This window comes from Exophiala spinifera (assembly GCF_000836115.1).
Source record: "Exophiala spinifera strain CBS 89968 unplaced genomic scaffold supercont1.4, whole genome shotgun sequence".
Lineage (NCBI taxonomy): Eukaryota > Fungi > Ascomycota > Eurotiomycetes > Chaetothyriales > Herpotrichiellaceae > Exophiala > Exophiala spinifera.
Genome location: NW_015622516.1, coordinates 1026615 through 1050494, shown reverse-complemented (window position 1 = coordinate 1050494; position 23880 = coordinate 1026615). Strand labels below are relative to the sequence as shown.

The 23880-nt window shown below is 54.0% G+C and overlaps 10 protein-coding genes across 10 annotated transcripts; 6 read left to right on the top strand and 4 right to left on the bottom strand.

Annotated features, from left to right (window-relative positions):
• Window positions 1–246: 246 nt before the first annotated feature.
• PV08_05573 (uncharacterized protein) lies at window positions 247–2441 on the top strand (the record flags this gene model as incomplete). The annotated part of the gene is made up of 3 exons (XM_016379916.1): window positions 247–572; window positions 681–800; window positions 881–2441. 3 exons carry the CDS (start codon window positions 247–249, stop codon window positions 2439–2441), a joined length of 2007 nt encoding a protein of 668 aa, XP_016235743.1.
• Window positions 2442–2870: 429 nt separating this feature from the next.
• PV08_05572 (uncharacterized protein) lies at window positions 2871–4334 on the top strand (the record flags this gene model as incomplete). The annotated part of the gene is made up of 1 exon (XM_016379915.1): window positions 2871–4334. The coding sequence occupies one exon, from the start codon at window positions 2871–2873 to the stop codon at window positions 4332–4334; it is 1464 nt and encodes a 487-aa protein (XP_016235742.1).
• A 237-nt stretch (window positions 4335–4571) lies between these two features.
• On the bottom strand, window positions 4572–5580 carry PV08_05571 (uncharacterized protein; the record flags this gene model as incomplete). The annotated part of the gene is made up of 2 exons (XM_016379914.1): window positions 4572–5336; window positions 5422–5580. 2 exons carry the CDS (start codon window positions 5578–5580, stop codon window positions 4572–4574), a joined length of 924 nt encoding a protein of 307 aa, XP_016235741.1.
• Window positions 5581–6916: 1336 nt separating this feature from the next.
• Window positions 6917–8092, top strand: PV08_05570 (uncharacterized protein; the record flags this gene model as incomplete). The annotated part of the gene is made up of 1 exon (XM_016379913.1): window positions 6917–8092. The coding sequence occupies one exon, from the start codon at window positions 6917–6919 to the stop codon at window positions 8090–8092; it is 1176 nt and encodes a 391-aa protein (XP_016235740.1).
• Window positions 8093–9088: 996 nt separating this feature from the next.
• On the bottom strand, window positions 9089–11041 carry PV08_05569 (uncharacterized protein; the record flags this gene model as incomplete). Its single annotated transcript, XM_016379912.1, has 2 exons — window positions 9089–10748; window positions 10803–11041. 2 exons carry the CDS (start codon window positions 11039–11041, stop codon window positions 9089–9091), a joined length of 1899 nt encoding a protein of 632 aa, XP_016235739.1.
• Window positions 11042–13816: 2775 nt separating this feature from the next.
• PV08_05568 (uncharacterized protein) lies at window positions 13817–14229 on the bottom strand (the record flags this gene model as incomplete). Its single annotated transcript, XM_016379911.1, has 2 exons — window positions 13817–14074; window positions 14140–14229. The coding sequence occupies 2 exons, from the start codon at window positions 14227–14229 to the stop codon at window positions 13817–13819; spliced, it is 348 nt and encodes a 115-aa protein (XP_016235738.1).
• An 881-nt stretch (window positions 14230–15110) lies between these two features.
• On the top strand, window positions 15111–16445 carry PV08_05567 (uncharacterized protein; the record flags this gene model as incomplete). Its single annotated transcript, XM_016379910.1, has 1 exon — window positions 15111–16445. The coding sequence occupies one exon, from the start codon at window positions 15111–15113 to the stop codon at window positions 16443–16445; it is 1335 nt and encodes a 444-aa protein (XP_016235737.1).
• A 785-nt stretch (window positions 16446–17230) lies between these two features.
• Window positions 17231–19053, top strand: PV08_05566 (uncharacterized protein; the record flags this gene model as incomplete). Its single annotated transcript, XM_016379909.1, has 5 exons — window positions 17231–17451; window positions 17542–17832; window positions 17902–18370; window positions 18438–18632; window positions 18706–19053. The coding sequence occupies 5 exons, from the start codon at window positions 17231–17233 to the stop codon at window positions 19051–19053; spliced, it is 1524 nt and encodes a 507-aa protein (XP_016235736.1).
• Window positions 19054–19354: 301 nt separating this feature from the next.
• On the bottom strand, window positions 19355–22216 carry PV08_05565 (uncharacterized protein; the record flags this gene model as incomplete). The annotated part of the gene is made up of 7 exons (XM_016379908.1): window positions 19355–20067; window positions 20229–20427; window positions 20555–20890; window positions 20959–21148; window positions 21206–21360; window positions 21424–22035; window positions 22091–22216. 7 exons carry the CDS (start codon window positions 22214–22216, stop codon window positions 19355–19357), a joined length of 2331 nt encoding a protein of 776 aa, XP_016235735.1.
• A 436-nt stretch (window positions 22217–22652) lies between these two features.
• On the top strand, window positions 22653–23857 carry PV08_05564 (uncharacterized protein; the record flags this gene model as incomplete). Its single annotated transcript, XM_016379907.1, has 3 exons — window positions 22653–22687; window positions 22748–23331; window positions 23415–23857. The coding sequence occupies 3 exons, from the start codon at window positions 22653–22655 to the stop codon at window positions 23855–23857; spliced, it is 1062 nt and encodes a 353-aa protein (XP_016235734.1).
• Between the last annotated feature and the right edge of the window lie 23 nt (window positions 23858–23880).

Below are 23880 nucleotides of genomic sequence, written 5' to 3'. Positions count from 1 at the left end.
TATCGGACCTGTTGTTTCCAGCAGCGAGACCAAGCTGAGGCAAACAATCATTGATCGAAGCTTATCCTGACAGGCGCTCCAGATACGCAACAGGTGTAAAAAGCAATCCCTGACCGACTATGCAGCCAGAGCCAAAAGCAAGTCAACAGAACCAACTGACACACTTGCGTCTGGGTCCTATCGGCCTGACAAGTAGACAGGCCACCAGATTGCAGCCCCTGCGACATAATAACCATGCTCTCAACCATGCCGCGTCCCTACGAGTACCAAGCCGACTTTCCTTTTGAAGGTCCTTCTCCAGATAACGGCAGCGTAATGGCTTCTCCTCCTGTCTCTGCTCGCGTGGCTGACGGCCTCCCCCCCGTGCAAGCCGGGACCAGCAGAGCAGAGAAGAGGCCTTGCGATCGCTGTCGTCGGCGGAAGAGTCGGTGCGTCATCAATGCAGACTCGTCCACATGTGTGATGTGCCAGTTCCACAATCAGCCATGTACCTTTATCGAAGAAGCAGCTCCGAGGCGACGAAAACACACCAACCCTGCCGATACCACTTCCACTGGGTCGGCTAGGCCGACGTGAGCCCCTCCTCCCCTCCCCAAGGCATAACTCGTGCCCCTGGGCCACTTTCGTTGCCTTTGGGATTGCTGTCTCGTGTCCCTATCGCAAGGCTAAGCAGATATTAGAGCTTCTGATGATAACGCCCCACGACGGCCATCCGCTGAATCCATGATTCGAACCGACCCTGTTATCGTGGATGATTATGCCAACCTGCAGGGCCAGAGTCTTCTCAAGAAAACTCTTGGGTGAGTTTGTTTCCGAACCCTGATATCTCTTCGTCAATGCCTTTCCTAACCTCGTCTCCGTGGCTGATTATGTCGTCCAGGCTCCAAGTGAACCGATACGCAAAGTATATCGGCCCGACAGATGAGCACGACTTTGCCCTCCTGGATCTCCGGCTGTACGACCACGTCAAGAACGAAAGCCCTGCAGATCTAGGATCCTTCCGCAAAGTCAATCAAGGGGTATTTTTCCATCAGTATCCAGAAGCTGACTCCCCTACGTATTCTCGCGACATAGAGGAGCTCGACAACATTGAGCGCATTGTGGCCCCTCACGGCGAAGCCCTGATAAAGCTCTATTTCCGAATCGTCCACCCCAGCTTTCCCATCTTGCACAAGAAGGTCTATCTCGAGAAGTATGGCCGAACACATCGCGAATTCTCTCCGCCGTTGCTCGCTGCAGTATATGTCTTGGCGCTGAACTGGTGGTCATACAGTTCAGAGTTGTCACGATCTGTCAAGCCTGATGTCGCGCTCCTGGAGGACATCGCATATCGAACGTTGCAGAGCGTGTCGCAGCGAGCGAAGTTGTCCACGGTACAGGCAGGACTTTTACTGCTCCAACGTCCCGGGAGCAACCAAGCCTGGCAGTTGACCTCTCAGCTAGTCGCCATTGGCCAAGATCTCGGGCTGCACCTGGATTGCACCAATTGGCGCATACCGAGCTGGGAACGAGGACTACGAAAACGGCTGGCATGGGCTCTCTTCATGCAAGACACCTGGTCCGCCCTGATCTATGGCCGCCCGCCGCACATCTCCGAGACGAACTGGGCCGTCCAGCCGGTCATCAGTAGTGACTTTCCGGAGAGTGCAGCTGACGAGGACGACGAGGAGGGCAGCACCGAAGTCGAGAAAGGCCGGACGCTATTCAGTGCCATGATTACCCTGACAAAGATGCTCGCAGAAGTCCTGGAAGATCTCTACTCTCTAAAGGCCGAGGCCGAGGTCAAGAGCTCCTACGACACGACAAAGGCCATTCTCGAGAGGGCGAAGCCCATCCAGTTGAAACTTCGATCTTGGTACGCCGACATGCCGGAAGCCCTGCGCATGGATGCCACAAAGGTGGGCAAGCTGAGCTCCGTCGGGTACCTGCATCTCGCGTACTTCGCGACCGAGATCACTTTGCACCGACGAATCCTCCGCTCTCTGTCCCAAAACACCGACCCGTACATGATACAAATCTGCCGGTCGGCGGCGAAGGCACGCTTGATCAGCGCCATGGACTTTTTCAACAGACTCAAGCCGGAACATCTGCAGTCTTTTTGGTATTTTGCGTCCAAGTTCAACTTTGCTCTCATCGGCACGTTTGCTGGATTGTGTTTCGTCACATCGGTCAGCCAGGAGGAAGCTGAGTTCTATCAACGACGACTCCTGGAGTATCGATGGACTCTGCGCGTGTCCAACAAGAGCGCCGAGTTTCTGGAGATTGCTAGTGGCATTCTGGAGTCGGCGGTGGGATCTTTACTAAAAGCGGCAGATTCCATCGACAGTCGAGGAGTGTCTTTCCCAATGATGCAACAGCAGGCGGACGAAGAAGACATTGCAATGGAAGGCTTCACTCCTGGTCCTGATGATGGCTACTACGACAATCAAATGGACTCGTGAGTGTGGAGGTTTTCCTACCAACTGCTTTTCTGCCACTCATAACACCCCCACGGCAACCCCGGCTTTGACAACGAGAGACTCGAACAACCGCACGTGCGGACACATGGATGCTGATGCCCGCGACGGCAATGCAAAGCCCATTGAATCGAGTATGATATACGAATTTACGACAATATAGACAGACACACAATCCCGATCAGGCTGATGCGGCCAAGTCCGTACTATTGGCCCGTCGTGACATAAAGATTTCCTCATCAACCGCTTCTCAAGTTACGTCAGAGCGACGGCAGCAGCATACAAATGAGTCATGGTTGCCTCGGGTATACATGATGGTTCGGAAGATGGAGGCTGCAGTTGAACTTGCCATCCCAGTCACCGTCGCTCTTACGATTGTTACTTCGACCGACGTCGACGACGTTTCCACCAACAATGTCGACGACCACAGAGACGGAGCTTCGCACCGTCATCAGGTTCCCTTCTGCTACCACAGAGAACAACAGTCCGGCACAGCTCCCCTTTGATCGTGTCAACACCGAACATAGCCACCATGCCCACACCGAAGACTTTCCTGACCGCGAACCTCCCTCGACCAACGTCGCCACGGCCATACCCGACGGCGGCTACGGCTGGGTAGTTGTTACATGCTGTGCCGTTCTTACATTCTGGTTCAACGGCATCTCTGCTAGTTGGGGTGTTCTCCAGGCGGCGTTGCTCCGCTCCAACCTCGAATCGACCTCGACCTCGACGATATCGTTCGTGGGCACATTCGGCCTCGCAACCATCGTGGCGTTCGGCCTTTTCGGGGTTCGTATTATGCGTCTGCTCGGCGCGCGCACCACAGCCTTTGCGGGTATCGCACTTCTCGCCTGCGCCGAGATTCTTTCCAGCTTCACCGTCTCCAACGTCGGCGGCCTCTTCGTCACGTCTGGCGCCCTCTTCGGATCAGGAGCGTGCCTGTGTTACGCGCTCTCCAACACGCTGCCAACGCAGTACTTTGCCAACAGGCTCGGTCTGGCATCGGGTCTGATCAAGTTCGGTGGCGGCGTCGGCGCAGCAGTACTCAGTATCGGCGTCGACGCGATGATAAGCCGTGTCGGGGTGGCGTGGACCTTTCGGATCCTGGGCTTCTGTATCCTTGCGACAGGCTGTCCGGCGGCATGGTTCCTGCGCGAACGAGTCCCAATCGGCCGCGGCGCGCCGTTCCTCGACCTTTCCCTGTTCAAATACCTCCCTTTCACGGCCGTCTTCTGTGCAGGTGCAGTCGGGACCTTTGCACTGTTCGTCCCGCCGTTTTTCCTGCCTCTGGTCGCACAAACGATAGGGCTCAGTTCTGCCACGGGCGCCGGGCTTGTGGCCGGGTTCAACGCGTGCACTGCGATCGGGAGGCTCTTGTCGGGATACGCGAGCGACATCATGGGTCCGGTGAACATGTTTCTCTGCACGATGCTCCTGAACGGCGTGAGCATCTTGGCCATCTGGCCGTTTTCCGACTCGATCGCCCCACTGGTCATCTTCGCCATGGTCAACGGCCTCGCCAACGGGGCCTTTTTCACCTTGTACCCCGTCGTCGTCATGAGTACGGCCAACGCACTGGACGGTCAGGCGGCGGCGGCGGTCGCCATGAGTATGAGCATCACCGGGTGGACAGCCGGGTATCTTCTCGGCGCGCCTATTGCGGGATATCTGCTTCAAGCGGCTGGTGTGGGGATTGGTGCGTTTTCAGGAAATGATGCCAAAGGTAGTGATGGTGGAGGTGATGGCAAGGGTATTCCAACTTCGATCGGTCCTTATCGTCCGGCCATCTTCTACGCTGGTGGTGTCGCTTTGGCTGCTGCTGGGTTCGTCCTTCTTGCTAGATTGAAACTGGGTCAAGGTGTGAAGAAGAAGGTTTAGACTACCGCTGGAGGGTAGGTTGGTGGCTTCAAAAACAAGCTTCTTACATTATTATGGAAACGGAAATGGAATGGCCATGTCAGATAAGATATGAAACTTGAAATGAAGAATCCCCGTCGACATGATTTATGTGGCTCTAACGTTCTGAGGATTATTATATCACGATATGAATCGTGAAAAATGAAAAATTGTTGGACCAGCAGCGACCACACAAGTCCGTGATTGACTAGTCATATATCATTCCAAACCAGCTAGTGCCTTCCCCCCGGCCCGCTTGTCAAGTTCAATACACTCGTTCAACCCGCACAGTTCAAAGGCCTGCTTTACACCAATCAGGTCTTCTGGTTCGCGACCGGTGGATTTCAAAGTGGCCAGAGACTCGGTGATGCCCTTGATGGCACCGCCAAACCCGGCGATCGGGAAAATGACGATTCGGAACCCGAGCTCCTTGGCCTGGTCGACGGACAACTCGGGGGTGACGCCCTTGGTGACCATGTTGAGCAGGCACGGCGTGCGGCGCATGGCCCGCACCATCTCGGCCAGCTCGGACGTCGACGTCAGGGCTTCGGGGAAGACGACGTCGGCGCCAATCTCGGCGGCGCGCAGGAGCCGGTTGCGGGCCTCTTCGAACCCGTAGCTCTGGCGCGAGTCGGTGCGCGCGACGATCAGGATGTCCAGGCCCAGGTCGCGCCGGGCGTTGACGGCGGCCCGGATCCGCGAGTAAAAGACCTCGCGCGCCACGATCTCCTTGCCCAGAAGGTGGCCGCAGCGCTTCTCTTGCACCTGGTCTTCGATGTGCAGGGCCGCCACGCCCGCCCGGGCGTACTTGGACACGGTGCGCGCGATGGCCACGGGTCCGCCGTAGCCCGTGTCGGCGTCGGCGATGAGGGGCGTCGAAGGCGAGATGTTGGCGATCGTCTCGGCCTGAGATACCATGTCGTGTTGCGTTGTCAGGCCGAGGTCGGCGTAGCCCAGACGAGACATGGACGTTCCTGCTCCTGTCTGGAAGTGAATTCCGAGGGTCAGTTCCATCCGAGTGCGGTACGAAACTGAAGTACGACGGAAGAGAACGAGGTAGAGAACCAACCATGTACAAGGCTTCAAAGCCAAGTGATAGAGCAATGCGCGCTGAGATGCCTTCATACACGCCTGGAGCCACGACGATGTGCTCAGGATCTGCCAGGAGGTCTCGAAGGCGCTGTGTGGCCGGAGACGGTCGAAGAGGGATCTTGGTTGACGAGGCCATGTTTGGTGACCGACGGTACGGAGTATATCTAAACCAATTGTGCGGTCGTAGAGATCGAGGGATCGAGCTTGCGGCGTGCTTTCAACCGCAGGATGCAGACAGTATATATGTATTCAGTCTTTCTTACCTCGCGCGACGTGATCACTCGACCAACAAATGTGAGACGACACTGTACGGATATATGTTTTTTCACGATTCACGATTCACGACCATATTCCAATTTCAAAGGCTTGCGAAGGGGTTTTCTCGGTCCTCCTAACTCGTAGGGATAACCTCACACATACAACGGTGCCCCGTAAAAGGTTGGAAAATCGTCATTGCCGGACCGGAGGGCAAAAGACGTAGCGTGACGTGGGGATATTGGGTCGATCAATCCAGAGCGAGTGTTTACTCAGCCATGGCCATTTGTCCAGACGTTGTGAAGGTCCGATGTCGGATCAGTATGTTGGATGAATAGATCCAACTGGTGGCAAATACAAATGTACATAAGTGTACAAGTGTACAAGGGGTGATGGAGGTTTGTGGGAGAGAGATTTGTAACTGTAAGGGGGCGTGTGCAGGTACTCCGCAGTGAAGGAGAACTACACCTCGGCAGAAGTGCCTTAATAGGTACTGTAGGGGTCGGGTTCGCTCTCTAAGTACCGTACGCCGTACTCGTACCCGTATTGTAGGGGGCCTATCGTATTGTAATTGACTTTGTTTGGTCAACTACAGGTACCTCACTACTACCTAAGTTCTCTAACTGGTGGTTAGTTACTTGGTTAAATTACTAGCAGGGTACTCAAGTGACGACTAACTAACTAACTAGTGCGAGGTTGCTCCCCTCAACTTTCTGTTACTGCTCATCCGTACCCGAGTCACACGTCCTTCCAAAGCAGAAAAACAGGCCCCCGAACGCGCGGGTACCGCTACAAAAAAGCTTCAATCTGGAGGAATCGTCCGTAAGCTGCAACGCGGGAAGTTTTATGGTCCGAGGATTTCTCTGCTGAGTAACCAACCATCCCCAAGCTTCATCCGCCGCGTATTATTTTGTCAGAAGGTAGACTGGACTGACAATAGTGTCGTGAAACCTGTCCTCTTTCTGTCTCTCTGTCTTCACCCCTCGACTGACAAAACACACGGTTCAGACATCCTATATAGCATCGTTCTCATTCCTCTCTCACCTCCAAGCTTTTGACTCACCTCCACCCCCTTCAAGGTACGAGTAGTTCCCGAGGTCTCAAATTTCACTCGCGAAAACACAACTTCCCCCCCTCACCGTCAGTAAAAGACCATCCCCCCTCACCATCACCACCACCACCACCACCAACAACATCACCAACGACACAAATCAAAAATGACCGTCGAAGGGCATTGTGACGCACGCTTCGCCGGGCTCAAAGCGGAACTCGAAAGACAACTCGAGTCGGGCAACGAACTCGGGGCGTCGATCGTGGTCAACATCGACGGCACCAACGTGGTCGACATATGGGGCGGGTACGCGTCGGCGGACCACAGCCGGGCCTGGACCAAGGACACCATCACCAACGTGTGGTCGTCGTCCAAGACGGTGTCGGCGCTGGCGGTGCTGGTGCTCATCTCGCGCGGCCTCGTCGACCCGGACGCACCCCTGTCGAAGTACTGGCCGGAATTCGGCGCCGGCGTCGAGACGACGACGGCCAAAACCCCCGTGCTGGTACGCCACATCCTCTCGCACACGTCGGGCCACTCGGGCTGGCGGTCCCCCATGACGGTCGAGCGGCTGTACGACCTCGACCTCGCGACGTCGCTGCTCGCGTCGCAGGAACCCTTCTGGGAGCCCGGCACGGCCTCGGGCTACCACTCGATCTCGATGGGCCACCTGATCGGCGGACTCGTGCGGCGCGTCACGGGCCAGTCCCTGGGCTCGTTCGTCGCCGCCGAGATCGCCGGCCCGCTGGGCGCCGACTGGCAACTGGGCGCGCGCGAGTCGGACTGGGCCCGCGTCGCCGACCTCCTCCCGCCTCCGCCGAGTTCCCTGGACTTCAGCAAGCTCGACCCGGAGTCGGCGACGGCCAAGACGTTCGCGAACCCGCCCCTGAGCGCCGAGATGGTGCACACCCCCGAGTGGCGCGCCGCCGAGCTGGGCGCCGTCAACGGCCACGGCAACGCTCGATCGCTCGCTCGCATCCTCTCGGCCGTCACCCTCGGCGGGACCGTCGACGGCCACCGCCTGCTGGCCCCCGAGGTCGTCGAGCGCATCTTCGACGTGCAGGCCGACGGCGTCGACGTCGTCGTCGGCGTCGCCCTGTGCTTTGGCGTCGGCTTCGGCCTCGCCCAGGGCGGCACGCTGACCTCGGTCCCCTTCTTGCCCAAGGGTGGCAAGCTGTGCTTCTGGGGCGGATGGGGCGGGAGCATCGTCCTCATGGATCTCGAGAGGAAAGTCACCTTTAGCTATGTCATGAACAAGATGGGAGACGGTATCATGGGGTCAGAAAAGACGGCCGCGTACGTCAAAGCCGCATACAAGGCTTTGGGGGTTGAAGGGTATTAATTATCCAAACTATCCAAACTAGACTCTCTCTCTCTCTCAAAACGTAGATGTTAGCACTCGATGGATATTCTCGCACAAACTGTACTGTGGATCCCAATATTCTTTTCAAGTAAGAAATAAAACAAAACTGGTGGTATGTTTAGTTACCTGTCGTCCTCGTCCTCGTCGTCGTCATTGTCATCTTCTTCAACCAATTCAATGAAGTCAGCCATAGTCATATACCAAGGACACTGGATAGTGTAAGCGTAGCCTGGCCAGCCTGACCAAAGTTGATTGTCGTATATAGTGTCACACGGCGTATGGCGCGTTGGTGCCTTCGTAATAATAAAACAGGTGGTACCGCATTAGGCCTCCATCATCATAGAGAGAGGGTGAATTCTTCCTGCACCTTCTTGACCGCCTCGGCGGAATCTGAGGTTTTGGAAAGGTGCTCTTGGAACGTGAATTTCCCATGTGCACCAGTTCCGAACCATCAATTCCACAGCACCGTTTTATCCATGCGGTCATTTTTGTTCTTCATGGCTCGTAGGAGAAATCTCGCAAATCATAGTCATGGGTAGACCACCAAGACAGAAAGCGTTGGGGTTCTCGGGCCATCAACTTCACTCCGGGGAATCAACCGTCGAGAAAGGAGGACAGGGCGAGAAGGTGACCAAAAAAGTATCCGTATAGGCGAGAACATAGCTAGGAGTCGCTCCCAAGACGATTTGGGGTGTTGATTTGCTCCATAATCGTAAAACAACCTTGAGTGCTGTCAACCTCCTGGATCGCACGGACATTTGTCGGCAGAACGCCGTGCCCGCTTTGACGGAGGACTGTCCCAACCTGGGACATCCTCCGAACTTTCGGCCGAATGAATCCTGGCAGTGCTCAAGTACTGTAAAGGCATACGCACACATCTTGGTGCATGTGGTGGACACACTGTTGTTAAACGGAACGAAATTCCGGCCTGGCTCAAACCCAAAACCAGAATACTCCAAACGATGTCCAGCAGCTTCAAGTTCCGGCCGAGGTTGAGGTTGTACGCTCGCGCGGTGACGCCTGGAGCCTTTCTGCAACTTTCCGCATGCTCGACTCCTGCAGGGTCTTCGAATACAGATATTGTGCCATATGGTTGTGTAGATCCTCATAAGTCGAATACCCAAAATAACGAGCAATGTTCACCGCTCGAATCATGCACCACTCAGCTTCCGGAAGACTTTCTGCACTCCAACAAGCAACTAAACACGACCACAGAACGAATCCGGCCTGCTGCTCATAGACAGGATGCAAGCGTGCGTCTGGCACAATGGGTACACATTCTTGGGTCCATCCGACGGCAGGACACCAGAATTCCAATCCGGCCGCCTGAGCCTCAATGTGCCGTTTCACATTCATTTTGACCACGTGAGGTCCGATGAGTGTACAAGCATAGGTCATCAGTATCATCAGACAGATCCTCAAAACCTCCATACACCTGGTACCAATATCATCTGGACCGATCTTGTTTTCTGGAGCAAGCGCCAGCAAGGCACGCAACACCGCTCTCGCCTTTCTGCACAGCCATTCTGCGTCGAAACACACGGCCAGTGGAGATAGCCAGACGACCTTTGCAATCTCGACACAATCGACCAAATCTGCCACAATCGTCGCCATCGGTCCAGGAAAAGCTCCGGTCCTGAGTCCAGCGGCAAAGCGGGATCCCATACGCACATCTAACGTGGAGGCGACATCGGCCATGGCATCGTTGAGGCCGAAAGACCCCTTAGGCCCGCTGGGGATTATAAGTTTGACCGGATTGGGCAATGTCTGGTGTCTCAAATTCTGAGCGGTTCGCCGTAAGGTGGCCATTCGTTCGGGCAACATTGGACCGGGGTCAAAGGAACTCTTCAGGATAGGTCGTCTGGCTGTGGACAAAGCCAGTTGATTGTCAACATGAGCGGCCGTCTCGGATATCCACCTGTCTAGATGCTCATTGAGGTCGAGTATACCGAGAAGCCTGTCGACGATGATGAGGTGTTTCCTTGCGTCATCGTACAGGTTATACTGTAGTTCGTTGACGACGAGAAACAAGATGTCGAGAATGGTCTGCTTGTCGATGACGCCGGTTTGGGCACAGCGCATCAATTCCTCCTTCAAATAGCGAGAAGCAAGGGCGCGGACTTCATTTGGATCGTCTCCCGTAGGTGAAACTGCAAAAACATGTTTCATACGAGCTGTCATTGCAGCCATCAAAGCATACAAATGGTGCTCCTTGAACACGCTGCGTTGGACCACGGTGCCGATTGGGAACTGGGAGATGGAAAGTCGCACATGATGAGGTAAAAAGGCCAACTTATAGTTGTTTCCAGAATAAGGGTATATGCGGAGGCAATACTGAAGAACAGTGTGGATTTTCGATGTGATCCGCACCGGGGTGATTCTGAAAGGGTCGACACAGTCGTAGGATGTGAAATTTGCCCGGTACACTTGGGGCGCCAGTTCAAGGGTATTGTCTTGTTCCGGGTCTGATGAGTCACTCCTGTCGTCGTTCACAAGAAATTGCACAGGAAGTCTTTCGGATAGTCGTCGGGCATATTTATTACGTGTTGTATCGCGTGTGAGAGGTGCTGCTGGAAAAGGATTTGCTGGAGATGGGCCGGAACTGTCGGTGGGGGATGTCTCGTCACTGCTTGGACTACAGCGGTGTGTCAGTGAACTCATCACTGATCAGGCTGATGCTACGACCTACCTTTGAGGGGCGTCTCTCCGATTCCAGCCATCAAGGGCGATGCGACGAGCTGAGGAGGAACTGGTCAATGCTGAAGTAAACCTTTGCGCCTCGATCTTCCGAGTGCGAAAATGCTGGGCGTGGCGGTTGATCTGTTTCGCCACGGCCCCATCGCTTTTCGACAGAGATTTGGACGTTTGGGTCTTGTTGACGAAGAAAAAAACACTATCGTTCTTGCGATCGGGTCCGCGCTTCGCCATTGTCGGTCCATGGAGGAGGGAAGTTAACGTGTCTGCATGGTGTGCGAGGCTTTGGTTTCAGAAGATCAGGATGTAACGTGAGGGTAAGACCATCAGCCGACTCGAAGCAAGGGTTCGATGGGCCGATAGACTGACAAAAGCGTCCAAAGCAAGTACGCTCTATATGCTCTAAGCAAGGGATTTGGGAGTTGAGAGTTGCGACAGGGGACAGTGAGTGGTGTTGCAGATTATCGGGGGTGTGTCGTGGTTAGAATTGACTGATGAGATCTTACAGATACGTAGTAGGGTAGAAACGATAGTTAAAGTATGGAGGCTACTAGGCGGGTGGCTCCAGAAAGTAGTACCTACGTGACCTAACTGTAGTAAGTACTAGGTACCTGAGGGTAAGCACCAAAGGTAAACTATAAGGGACCCTCTGCGGAGGCAATAGGAACAGGCGCAGAGGCTTCCAGGAAGGCAGGGATCACCGATCAGTGCCTACATAGGCAACGTAAGCACCCGCAGTCACCCCGAAACTGGTATTGCGCACTGCTTCTTTGCTTATTGCTCTTATCACTTGTGTTTCTTTACTTTATCACTCGTAGATCCGTGCATCAGGAACAACGGCATCTTCTCCTCTTTTTAGCGTCAGCAGTTGGGGATGCCTGGTGAGCGCTCCTCATTCGACTCCCCTTGCTCTGCTTCTTCTGGCTCTGGCCCCCTCCCACTTTCTCATGTCAATAATGTCCTAACTAGTGCTTGACCGGTGTAGTGAGCCCAACCTTGATGCGCAAAATGTTAACCGTTATTTAACTCTGAGTTTAGGTCGTTCATCTAGGCATGCTTGCGCAATAGTTTGCACACAACATCCTCTTGCCTTACCGAGGAGGGGAGCGCCTCCATGGGCATGTGTATCTGTATGGTTTCGCTGGCCTTCTGGAGAAGCCCCGATACCCATGAGCCCATGAACCCATGAGCCCATGAACCCATGAGCCCCCTCTGCTTCAGTTTCACTCTGATATACAGAGTATACATTAGTCCGCCGAAACTTTGCCCATGGCCCCCATCTTGTTTCGACGGCGGCACCAAGGAAGCGTCTGACCTTCGATGTGAAACTTGGAGAACCGAATTCTCGTTGAAGCGGAGTCGAGATCGCCACCTGTCCTGAGGTACATGCTTCGCCTTTGTACAAACTGCGCCCAAGATCTGTTCATGTTGCGGCATTTTCCCGCAGGACCATTCCTTTTTTTACTTTTTAAGGTACAGTACTTACTTGCAACTCCGGCAGCAAGCCGATTGCATACCGCACGGCCGGCCTTCCCTTTCAAGGTACTGTAGGTAAGACGCCGTGCCAGGGATCCAATACCGGGCATCAATTCATGCCCCGAAGTGGCCTCAAAGCGACCACCAAGTGGATTAGTTCCACGGGGTGTCTGATGCACGGGCTTTACCCAGGAGAGTAGTAGGTGATCCGCGGGAGGGCCAACCGAGCAGCGACTAGTTAAATACTTGTACACTACCTTCACCGAGTGCATAACGACTGCAGTAGCCGTACTCGTTACGCCTCCCTACGAGCCAGCGCTTTTCGCAGGTCAGACGACCGTCGAGCCAGTCTCTTGGAGGAGACAGTATTTGACATTTTGTGATTACGCTGTCCCACAAGGCTCTGTCTCCCCGTGTCACACTTCGGAACTCTTTTCGAGTCGTCACTACCAATGCCACGTCGTGTCTTCGCGTGGTAATAATCTGGCAGTCGAATTGGCCAGGATACCGTCCGAGGTACTGACAGCTGCCGAGTCTAGTAGCGGCCGCCGTGCCGATTCGCATCCAACGCGCGTTATGAAATAGGGCATTGCGTGTTTGTTGTTTGGATTCCCTGGTGAGGACGCGTGGGCGCCAAAGGGCCCTCGATAATGTATGTGGTGCGTGAAGGTTTGATGCCAATCTCCGTACAAGAATTCACTCTGCCACCACAATCGTTTCGATATCGGGCTTGGTATCCATATCAGTAGGGAGGGGTATAAACTGAACTGCACTGTGCCATCTTCCCAATCTCATCTCTCATTCATAGGTACTCATTTACTCGCCGCTTATAAAGGATGAGAAGTGACGTCATCCAAGTGATGCCTGTTGATTGAAGATGCGATACGGAGTACGGAGTACTCGTTATGAACATGAAGTAACAACTTGAACGGATCTTGGTTCCTTTCAGATAAGGAGCTGTATGGGTTTGATACTATGGAACTGCACCACCAGAGAAGCATGCCATACATCTCGCCATTGTCCGACCTTGGACCTGGAGCGGCGAGGGTGACCTGTAGACGGAAGGAACAGGATCGGTGACGAGCATCTTGTTACTGTTGCACTCGTGCTGCACAAAGATGCTGCGCCGGGTGCAATGGATCGCACAAGCGAAGGAAGAGGGGTATCGGCATATTGAAGAGGAAAACACTGTCAGGGTATTGATCTGGGTATTTTGCAGAGGGAACACAGCCATACAACCACGACCTGCAGCAACACATCAAACCTCACTTGCGAATTGTAGACTCTTCCTCCATGGTTTCATTTCTCATTTCTCGATGCTTGGTCGTGCTGGAAAAAGGTAAAAAAGTATAGTCCAAACGCCTTCTTGTAGTCAACCGCCATGACAGTCCTGCGCAGTGGATCGAGTACACCGTGCCTCATTGCCCCGACCTTGCGATTGATCTTCGCTCTGCTGGCTTGCTTGTCTAGTAACCACCAAAGGTGTTTTCTCCCGAGTATCTGTTCATTTGTCAGCAGACGGTTCTTATCGTCTCAACGCGGGAGGGTGGAAACATACGTGATGTACAAGAACCCATCCTCATCCTTGTGCTCTTCATAGATGCTGCTCATGAGAGCTGCTGTAGGAGGTAGTACCTCGTCGACGAAGATGAAGATGGCTTTCTCGGGGCTGAGCTTGATGCGCTTGCGGATAACGTAGACGAACTGGCCTACGGTGAGATCGGCGGGGACCAGGTACTTCTTCTTGTCGATGGTGGCGATGTCGGACTTTTCGACCTTCTCACAGATGACCTACAAGGAGATGTGCATTAGCAACTGCTCAGAAGAGGGCCGGGGGCAGACGCAGGTAGACTTACGGGGATGCGGTCGGTGTACTTCTGGCGAATACGTTCGGCTTCTGCCTTGCGCTTCTCGAAGGGATGTTCGTCCTTGAACTTGGAACGCATGGTGAACAATGGTCAGAACTGGCTCGTTGCGGTTGTGATTCTGCGATGGACGGTGTTTCGCGAAAGTGGTTGATAGAGGATTGATGTAAGGCTCGATGAAGTGGGAATGGAGAGGTTTGTCGGTGAGTGAGGGAGTGAGTGACAGAGGGATGATGGAGAGTGAGGCGTCGCAGGCTGATTAGGCCGCAGGCACTTTAGGCGTTGCCCCGCTTCACCGCGGGCTGGAAGGCCAGCCACTTCGGGTCAGATGAAGTCGCGTTCTCAGCAGCCTGACCGCCCACGCCGTTTCGCCTGGGCACGAGGCTCGACTCTGAATCCGCCTGGATGACTCTGGAGCCGGAGAACGAAATGATCGATTGAGTCACCGGAGCACGTTTGTGACAGGGGTCTTTGTGCAGTGTGTCTTTGTTGACTCGCTGGAGCCTTTCGTAGCTATTTGCAGTCATAGCCCAATCACTTCGTCTGCCTCCGTCTAGAATACATCCATCCAGCCAGGCGAGGCTTCGACGACGACGACGACGACGACGACGGTAAACAGCCCACTGAGCCCGGAGTGTGTTCACCAGACAATGGCCAAATCCCGGGTGTTGTCCATGATCGCTCTCCATACTAGATAGACTGAGCATCGCCGTGGTATGACATGTCACGCGTCGGCCGCTGGGTTGCTTCCGCTGCGGAGACGATTGTATATAGGAAACTAGCAATTGGAAGCTTTTTTTGCCCGCAGGTTTTCCCTCATACTTGCACAGTAAGATTTGGTATATATTCGGGACTGGCGCTCTGTATCTTCTGCTGCTTTTGATGGTGTTCTGATATGGAGCTCTAAGCCAAAAAAAAAGTCTTTGTTCTGTGTGTGGTGTCGGTCCTTGTCCATCTCAATTATGTCCATGGCTAGACCATCGTCAAGCTCATTGCGAGCCTCGCTGCTCAGATCCCCAGCGTCCTGGAATGCGCAGTCGATACCGGCTCGCTGTCGCTTCTCGACAAGTCGAAGATGTCTGGCTTCGACCCCGATTCCTCAAACTCACCACACCGCAGGTCGCGCGTACCTACGAACGTCGCTCGGTGTCGTCTTCCTCGGCGGTCTGATCTATACCATGGCCAATAGCAATACTGCAGCAAATGATTCACCGCCGGTGCAACCAGTCTCGCTGGCTGAGGTGGACGCGGTCACCAAGAGCAGGACGAAGATCACAAAGAACTCCCCAATGAGACTGCGGATGGAGGCTCTGATTGAGGAACACCAAAATCGCATCGTGTTTGCGCTGGAGGACATTGACGGCAAGAAGTTCCAGCGTGACAAGTGGACGAGATCACACGGTGGTGGTGGAACGTCGTGCGTTCTGCAGGACGGAAACGTCTTTGAGAAAGCGGGCGTCAACACCAGCGTTGTCTATGGCGAACTACCTCGCCCTGCGATCGAGAAGATGCGGGCGGACCACAAGTCCTTTGTTGACTCGGACGTCGAGAAGCTCAACTTCTTCGCGGCGGGCATTTCGCTTGTTCTCCATCCACACAACCCCATGGCGCCGACCGTCCACCTCAACTACCGATACTTTGAGACCTCAGACCCCCGAGACCCCGTGAACGCCACGGGCACCTCGCAGACTAATTGGTGGTTCGGCGGCGGCACAGATTTGACACCATGTTATCTGTTCGAAGACGATGCAAAGCACTTCCACAAGACGCTTAAAATCGCCTGCGACAAGCACGACACAGAGTATTATCCTAGGTTCAAGAAATGGTGTGACGACTACTTCAAGATTGAGCACCGCAAGGAGTCCCGGGGAATTGGCGGGATTTTCTTTGACGATCTCGATGCGAGCACACAGCCCAGCTCGAGAAACCCTCAAGAGGACATCTTCCAGTTCGTCGTTTCCGGGTTGGAATCGTTCCTCCCTGCCTACCTCCCGATCATCAAAAAGAGAAAGGACTTGCCGTTTACGCACCAGCAGAAAGAATGGCAACAGCTACGACGTGGGAGGTATGTCGAGTTCAACCTGATTTACGACCGGGGGACGAGCTTTGGCCTGCGCACTCCCGGTGCGAGGGTCGAGAGTATCCTGATGAGTCTCCCGCTGACGGCTCGTTGGGAATACATGCACCCACTGTGCGGCACGGGGCTGCCAGAGAGTGTGGAAGAGGAAGAAGACGGCCAACACGAACAGGAGAAGGAGCTGATGGATGTGCTGAAGAACCCCAGAGACTGGGCATAAAATTTTGGGGGGATAAACAAAAGAGGCCTGTTGTACAATAAAAAGAAGATAGAAGAAAACAAAGGACCACCAACTTTTAATATCTACCCATGTGCTCTATACTCTCCGCCGAGACTGTCGCCTGTGGTGCCGATCAAGAACTAACTTGGAACGTGGTGAGTGCGAGCGTTGAGGACAGATCAAGTGCTGGGCCGGCACGCTGGGAGAGGCATCTGACGCGTACAGAGCTTCTTTCGACCAAATCCTGCATTTTTCGAAGAGCACGGCGCCGCATGGGAGCAAACAAGGGGCTTCGAAATCCCGCTCATACAAATAGCGATCTCTGGCGTTATCGACTGGTCCTCCATCTCAACGACTTTACCCTGGTATTTACCAACATCGTGGACTCGACCGTTGTCGGGATGTGCGGAGCGGACAAGCCGACGACCGGGGCCGAATTCCAGTGGGTCCGTCGATAACCACCTGCACCGCAAGGCACAAGTGACGCTGATAATCGCGACAGCGACGAACGCTCTGCTTCTCTCCGCACACGGCACGCCACCGAACGCGGACTTGCGAATCATGGCGTTGCGTCTAGAGGAACGAGGAGATAGGTGGACCAAGGGACCGACTTCCCCCTTATCATCTGGAAACGGGGGAACATCTATATAAGAGTACTACTGGTCCTCCGACCTCCGACTCCCCTCCAGCTGACCTGCGTCGAGATACACAGAGAACCGTCTTTGCAGAGAAAGAAAAGTAGGGAGATGACGACTTGGCTCGAATCCCAATTCTCCGAGACAGAGATGGAAAAGCAGCATGCAGGCGCAGAAGGCAACCTCAACCTCACCGACAACGGCAAGGCGAACATGCCAGCCGACAAGGACGTGGAAGTAAACGAGAACATTGATACCGCCGTAGGGGCGTCCACGAACAATGCGGCGGTTGATCCCGCCGTTGAGCGACGCCTGAAGAGAAAGTTGGACTTGATCATCATCCCTACCATGGCCGTGACCTATCTGTTCAAGTATGCTTTTACACGCACGCCACCCGGTTCTTCTGGTCCTCTGGGAGAGTTTGTTGCACGCTGACAAGATATACCCCTATCTCTTTATAGTTCCCTGGATCGCAGCAACCTCTCCAATGCGCATACCGCCGGCCTCGTCCAGGACCTGCACCTGGCCAGTGACCAGTTCAATCAGGCCCTCACGTATTACTTCATCCCTTTTTGCCTCTGTGGGCCGCCTGCGGGCATGCTCAGCAAACAGTTCTCGGCCAAGTATTCCATCCCTGTGATGATGCTCGGCTTCGGGGCGGCTTCCCTGGCGACATCGTTTGTCCACAACTTTGGCCAGCTGGTGGCCTGTCGATGCATTGTTGGGGTCTTCGAAGCGGGCTTTCTGACCACGTAAGGCCACAGCCTCTTCTTGCCAGTCTTCTGCTGTTCGGGATACTCATATACTGTCTGTCTGTTCAGGGTCGTCTACTATCTGTCCATGTTTTACACTCGCCGCGAAATCGCCTCTCGCATCGGCATCTTCTACGCCGCCCTGGTGGCCTCGTCCGCCTTTGGGGGTCTGATCTCGTACGGCGTCTTCCAGCTGCACACGGACCACTATGAATGGTTTTACCTGTTCATCATTGAGGGCTCGTTGACCATGTTTTTCGCAGTATTCACCTTTTTCATCGTGCCGCGTAACATACGAAGCTGCAGGTTCCTGACCGAGGCCGAGAAGAACGTCGCCGAAATTCGCATCCTTGCCGAATCCGCCCAGGCACTGGAGAACAAATTTAGCTGGAGGGAGGCAGTGGGCGAATTCAGAACCATACATCCATATGTCCGGATCATCGTCGCCGTCACCTATTCGACCTTGCTGACATCCAACAACAACTTCCTGGCTATCATCGTCGGCCGGCTGGGGTACGATACGGTCAAGACCAACCTGGTACGTTCTCTCCGTCTCCCAGTGCTTGCATTCCACGTCCACTGACGATTGATGGCTCTGCGCATAGTATACAGTGGCACCTGCTTTGGTTGCAACCGTCTTCCTGGTAGCTGCGACCTTTTCGTCGGACCACTTCCTGGAACGCGGAATGCACATGGTCATCTCGCTGCTAATCAGCGTTATCGGCTACTCCCTGCTCATAACAGTCAACCTGGACAATATTGGCCTGACGTATTTCGCCATCTTCATGACTACTGTTGGAGTGAGTAAAGAACTTCTCGACTGTTATCACGCTGACCGAGTGGAGTTGCCTGTGCTGACCTGTTGTGTTTTAGGCATACCCGATGTCTCCTATCAATAACGCCTGGATCGTCTCCAATATCCCGAATCTCAACGCCCGCGCCTTTACCAGTGCCATGCTCATCTCCATTGCCAACACTGCTGGACTCATCTCTAGCAACATCTTCATCGCGAACGAAGCGCCGCGCTATGTTACGTCGTGCTGGGTCAACCTCGGTGCCGCTATCTTGTGTCTCGTCACATGTGCTTCGTACTCGGCATGGATGAGGTGGGAAAACCGCAGAAGAAACCGCGTCCAGGGCCTGCCCTCCCGCGAGCATCAGCAATATGTGACGTGTGGCGTCACGGGCACTAATGATCCTAGGTTTCGTTTCTGTCCATGAGCAATAGCAGGGAAGAAACCCAGGCCTCTCAGCCGCATGCTGGCTGAGGGACATGAGTGAGTCAGAGAGTCATATCGGTTCTGATGGCGAGTAAGAGGGATGAGGATCAAGCGAACCCACATAACTCCAAAAGAGAAGCAGATACGTAGCTTATGTTGATTTGATCATGAAACATGACAAAGGAAATGAGAAGAAATGAGAGGTTTAAAAGATCATAAGGATACCGGGGTCAACGTATATAAATCTCATCACAGCACAAACAGCGGAAGGATTGTTTTCGCCACTTGGTTCGGACTTGAAGTCATCGCATCGTACTCGTCCCGGAGCGGTTCCCAGCCATTCCGCCCTCCAATACAACGCCGTACTCGGCCATGTCGGCCTCTGATGGCCAGACATCGAAAGTAACAGGGTCAAAATCGTAATCACTAGGATACCAGAAGCCACCGGGTGAGAAAGACAGGTCGAGATTAGTCGATCCGTCGACATCGTACGAGCCAGGGCCCACCACCGGCCAGCGTATATCATTTCCGACAGTAGCCGTTTCAGCGTCGAAGTTGAGGTCAAAGGTACCTTCTTCCCACACTGACGACGGCTCCCGGACAATGTCGCGAATGATGTGGGGAAAGGAAGGGAGTATCACATTGTTGCTGTTGTTCGCCCAAGTACTACTACTCACTTGAGAGTCTTGGTCGACGATATTCCCATGTGCTGCTGCCAGTGCCGGTGCAGATGTAGCGCGCTCTGCGTTGGTGGCAGCAAGGTCGATCACCGCAGCTGAGCCTGAGTTGGTGTTCGGGCTGTTGTCACGGTCGTCGTCTCCGTTTGCGTCTGCGTGCGGGTCCCGCTCGAGAGCCAGTTGCTTCAGCCGTTCGAAAGCATCACGGTACTTACGGGCGGTTGGCCATCTCTCGGCCATGACATACAACATGACGGTGCAATCTATCAGCGCGTTCGCCGTGGTCATGGTGAGTGTCCTCTCAGGAGATCGCCAAGCGCAGTATATCAGTGTAAGGCCTGTGTGCGGGCAGTTAATTCAACAGGCCTTTGTCTTGGTTTATTTCTAGCATCGCATCGTCGTGGGGGAAACCCCATGCATGCGACAGGAGTTGGGGGTGATGCACGCTCCGAACGGGATTTTCTTCACACAGAGAAAAAGGGAGGGGGGAGAGCCTCACCAGAAAGAAACAAGGACATGATGAATAGAGGAGAATAGTACATGCCCGTAGAGCGCTGATGGAGTTGTTTGAAAGATCTGCAGACGCCTGAGCACGCGTGGACCATTATCTTCAAGTACTTTGGATTGACGGCCGCCTTGTCCGGATCCATCAGCATAGGGAATAACAAGAGCCGTATGGACGAATAGTACTGGATCATCTAATAAAATAGTAGTGGCTATTGTCAGTGCAACTGGATTTGAGTGTGGGTCTCTGCCGGTTTCAGGCTCAGGCACTTGCCTCAGCCATCGAACCCCAGAGGGAGATATCTCAGACACAGTACTTACATAAGAGCCCTGCAGCTGGTTGCGGGCTGGAGTGTCGAAATGCTCATCACCGGACGCAGCGGTCTGACATGTCTGACGAGGACGTTCAGCCGGTACTTGTGATTTCCACTCATTCAACTGATCAAGAAGTCTGTCTGTGACCGACTCGGAGAAATCCATAGGCTTGTCTACCCTGTAGACGGTGTGCTGGATATCAGATGCGATCCTTTTCAGCTTCACAAGGTGGATGAAGTAGCTAAGAGTGGTTGGGGGATCTGCTAACAACCCGGGTGCTCGTTTCATGGCAGCTACAAAGTGCTCCGGGTCGATGCTGTCTTCATCAAGATCGAGTGGTAGCTGCCAGTGAGTGGTAAGCGGCTGTTGCATTGCAGGGTTTGGTCTGGTTGGGTTGTTGATCGACTTACAGTGCAGTCAATGTCGTGGTCGCATATCGACGGAGGCCTTCCGATTGTGAGATTGATGTCCCGATCCAAACAATAGCATACCCAGAACAGCCTTTTGTCGAGTTCCGATCCCAGGCTGAATTTTGATGCGCTTGATTTACGGTGCAGTCCAAGTGATACGCAGAGTTTCACAGCCAACCCAATCATGGTCCTACAAAACTCCTTAGAGTCTGATCATGCTCTTTGAAAGAAAGTGAATGTTTCATACCATGGGCCAGGGTTTCGGGGGGCGCGAAGGCAATAGATAGAAGATAATGCGAGGTAGATGATGGCTCTCCGGTCCATGCATCTTATGATCTGGGCCCTGTGGGTCATGGCAGCTTCATAGTGATCTTCCGACCTAAACTCCCCCTGTTTTCCAGCCTAGTAGTCTCAAAAGTGTCCTGTCAGAATCAAAAAAAAAAAGAGCGCTCGAGTCTGACGTACCAATGTCAGGCTGATGCCACCAATTGCATAAACCAAGTGAAGCACTGAGATGTCGAAGAGACCGTTCGGTTTGTCCCGTCGTTCGTGCATCTTCTGAAGCTTCCTTGAATGTATTACAGGAAATGGCAATGACACATATTCCACGTACGCCTGGAATAGCCTCTGCACGACAGGCTCAGAAAAGGCGGGGATGCCTACCGAGTTCTCACCCTCCCTTGCAGAAAGTATCTCAGGTCCCTCAGTGATCGGGATGTCTTGAGAGGCCCTATCTGCCCTATCGGAATGTAAGATGGGTTCGAGGGCACGAGCAAGTGTGATATTCGACGTTCCGCCGAGGTAACCTTGTCCGCTGGCATTCAAACTGAGGTCACGGATAGTCCGGGATAGGGAGCTTTCAGGAGGCAGATCGGCCAAGCGATAAGTTTCCTGCGGCTCACTCTCCACGCTGGATCGTTCAGCGTGCTTGAGGCGGGCTTCAAGATCCGCAATTTTGCTCTCTAGTGCCTTGACGTACGCTCTCTGCTCCGACGGCTTCGGCACAGTCGAAGCGACATACTGGCATCGAGCCGAGACTCTGAGACACTGCGAGCATGATGGCTGAAGCCCATCGCACTAAGAAACACTCAACATCGCTGCCGGTTGACGGCATGCCGGGGGGGGGGGTCACCTTTTGCTTGCGCGACTTGCAGCGCTGGCAGGCCAGAGTGGTTCTAGGACGCTTTGACGGCGTAGAATCAGCCGGGCTGCTACTGTCTACCCGTTGGCGTCGCCGACCATGGTCCGCCTCCTCCATGCCGATGAGAGTCTCCGAAGCAAAGAATTATGGTGCGAAAATGCAATACAATGATGGGAAGAAGCCGTTCTGGCAAGGCCTAAAAGTAATTGGCAATCTAGAAAACTACTCGTCGGCAAATGCGGACCGCGGCTGCCGAGGGGAGCAAACGCGCTTATCATCGACCGGTACAGTACAAATCGGACAATCAGTGCCTGTGCCGCCCAAGGTGATAGCATTCGAGTTTGCTCAGAATGGTCTGCTTGCGTCAGGAGGGCCGCCGCAAGGACGGGAAACTGGCCATGCCAAAGGGCGAAGTATTCCGCTGCCCTTTAGGGAGAATGAAGTATTAGTAGTCGCAAGACGACGGGAAAAGATGTCTGTTGGACCATATTTCAACCACATCCAGACCTTTGCGCAGTGTCTTTGTCTCTATTGAGTACTATTCTCTACCACAATGGCGCAAGGAGGGAAGTCGATTGTTGTGATAGGGTTCGTCCCTCGTATTGCCACACGCATGCACAGATGCTGACCGGTCTTTCTACCACGCAGGGCTGGTATTATTGGCCTCACGTCCGCCCTGCAACTTCAGAGCGCCCTAGGGAGTAATAGCAGCATCACCATAGTCGCAAGGGACTGGCCATCCGACGAGAACGTCCACTACACCTCTCCGTGGGCAGGAGCACATGGACGACCGTTTCCAGCAACGTCGGCTCTTGAGATCCAGCAACAAGAACTGTCCAAGGTGACGGACGCCGTGCTTCGCTCTCAGGCAACTTCTGAGCCAGCCTGTGGAGTCGTATTCATGGATGGCTATGATTACCTGTCCTGCCCGTCTGAAGCCTATACACATCTGAGAGGTGGCTACGGCGACGCTGAGGGTCTACAAGTTCTGCCCAAACAGGAGCTTCCCAAAGGCACGAACATCACATTCGGCACTAGGTACAGGACCTGGTCTCTGAATCCGCCTGTATATTGTGCCTACCTGCTTAGGAAGTTTCAATTGAGGGGAGGCAAGACCCTGAGGCGATCACTGACATGTGCAGAAGAAGCCTTTTCTCTGGCGAGCAATGTTGATACTGTGGTCAATTGCTCAGGATTCGGCTTTGGTGATCCAGCTTTCTTTCCGATTAGAGGTGAGTTGCCTTCCCAGAATATGTCGTCGTCGTCGCCATCAGCTACGGTCTAAGGTCTGACACGAGAAACCACTTCCGAATAGGTCAAACCTGCTTGGTCTCCAATCCGTGCGACCGTACCATCAACCAGTTGAACGCCGATGGCACTTGGACTTTTATCATTCCCAGGCCCCTGGAAGGTGGCACCATTATCGGAGGAACCAGAGAATCCCATGACTGGACCGAGCACCCACGACCCGAAACTCGCGAACGTGTCCTCGCGTTGGCTGCGAAAATGTACCCTCCCATTCTAGGCCGCGACGGCAAATTCCATGTCATTCGCGACATTGTTGGCCGGCGGCCTGCACGGATCTCAGGGTTCAGACTCGAGGCAGAGTACATGAAAGGACCACATTTAAAGGGGAGGAAAATCATTCATGCATATGGGGCCGAAGGCTTTGGATATGCGATCTCATGGGGAGTTGCCCAAAAAGTCTTGGACTTGGCCTGTGGAGGCCATGACTCGGTTGCCAGGCCATCTCTCTAAGAAGCAAACTTCATACTTCAACG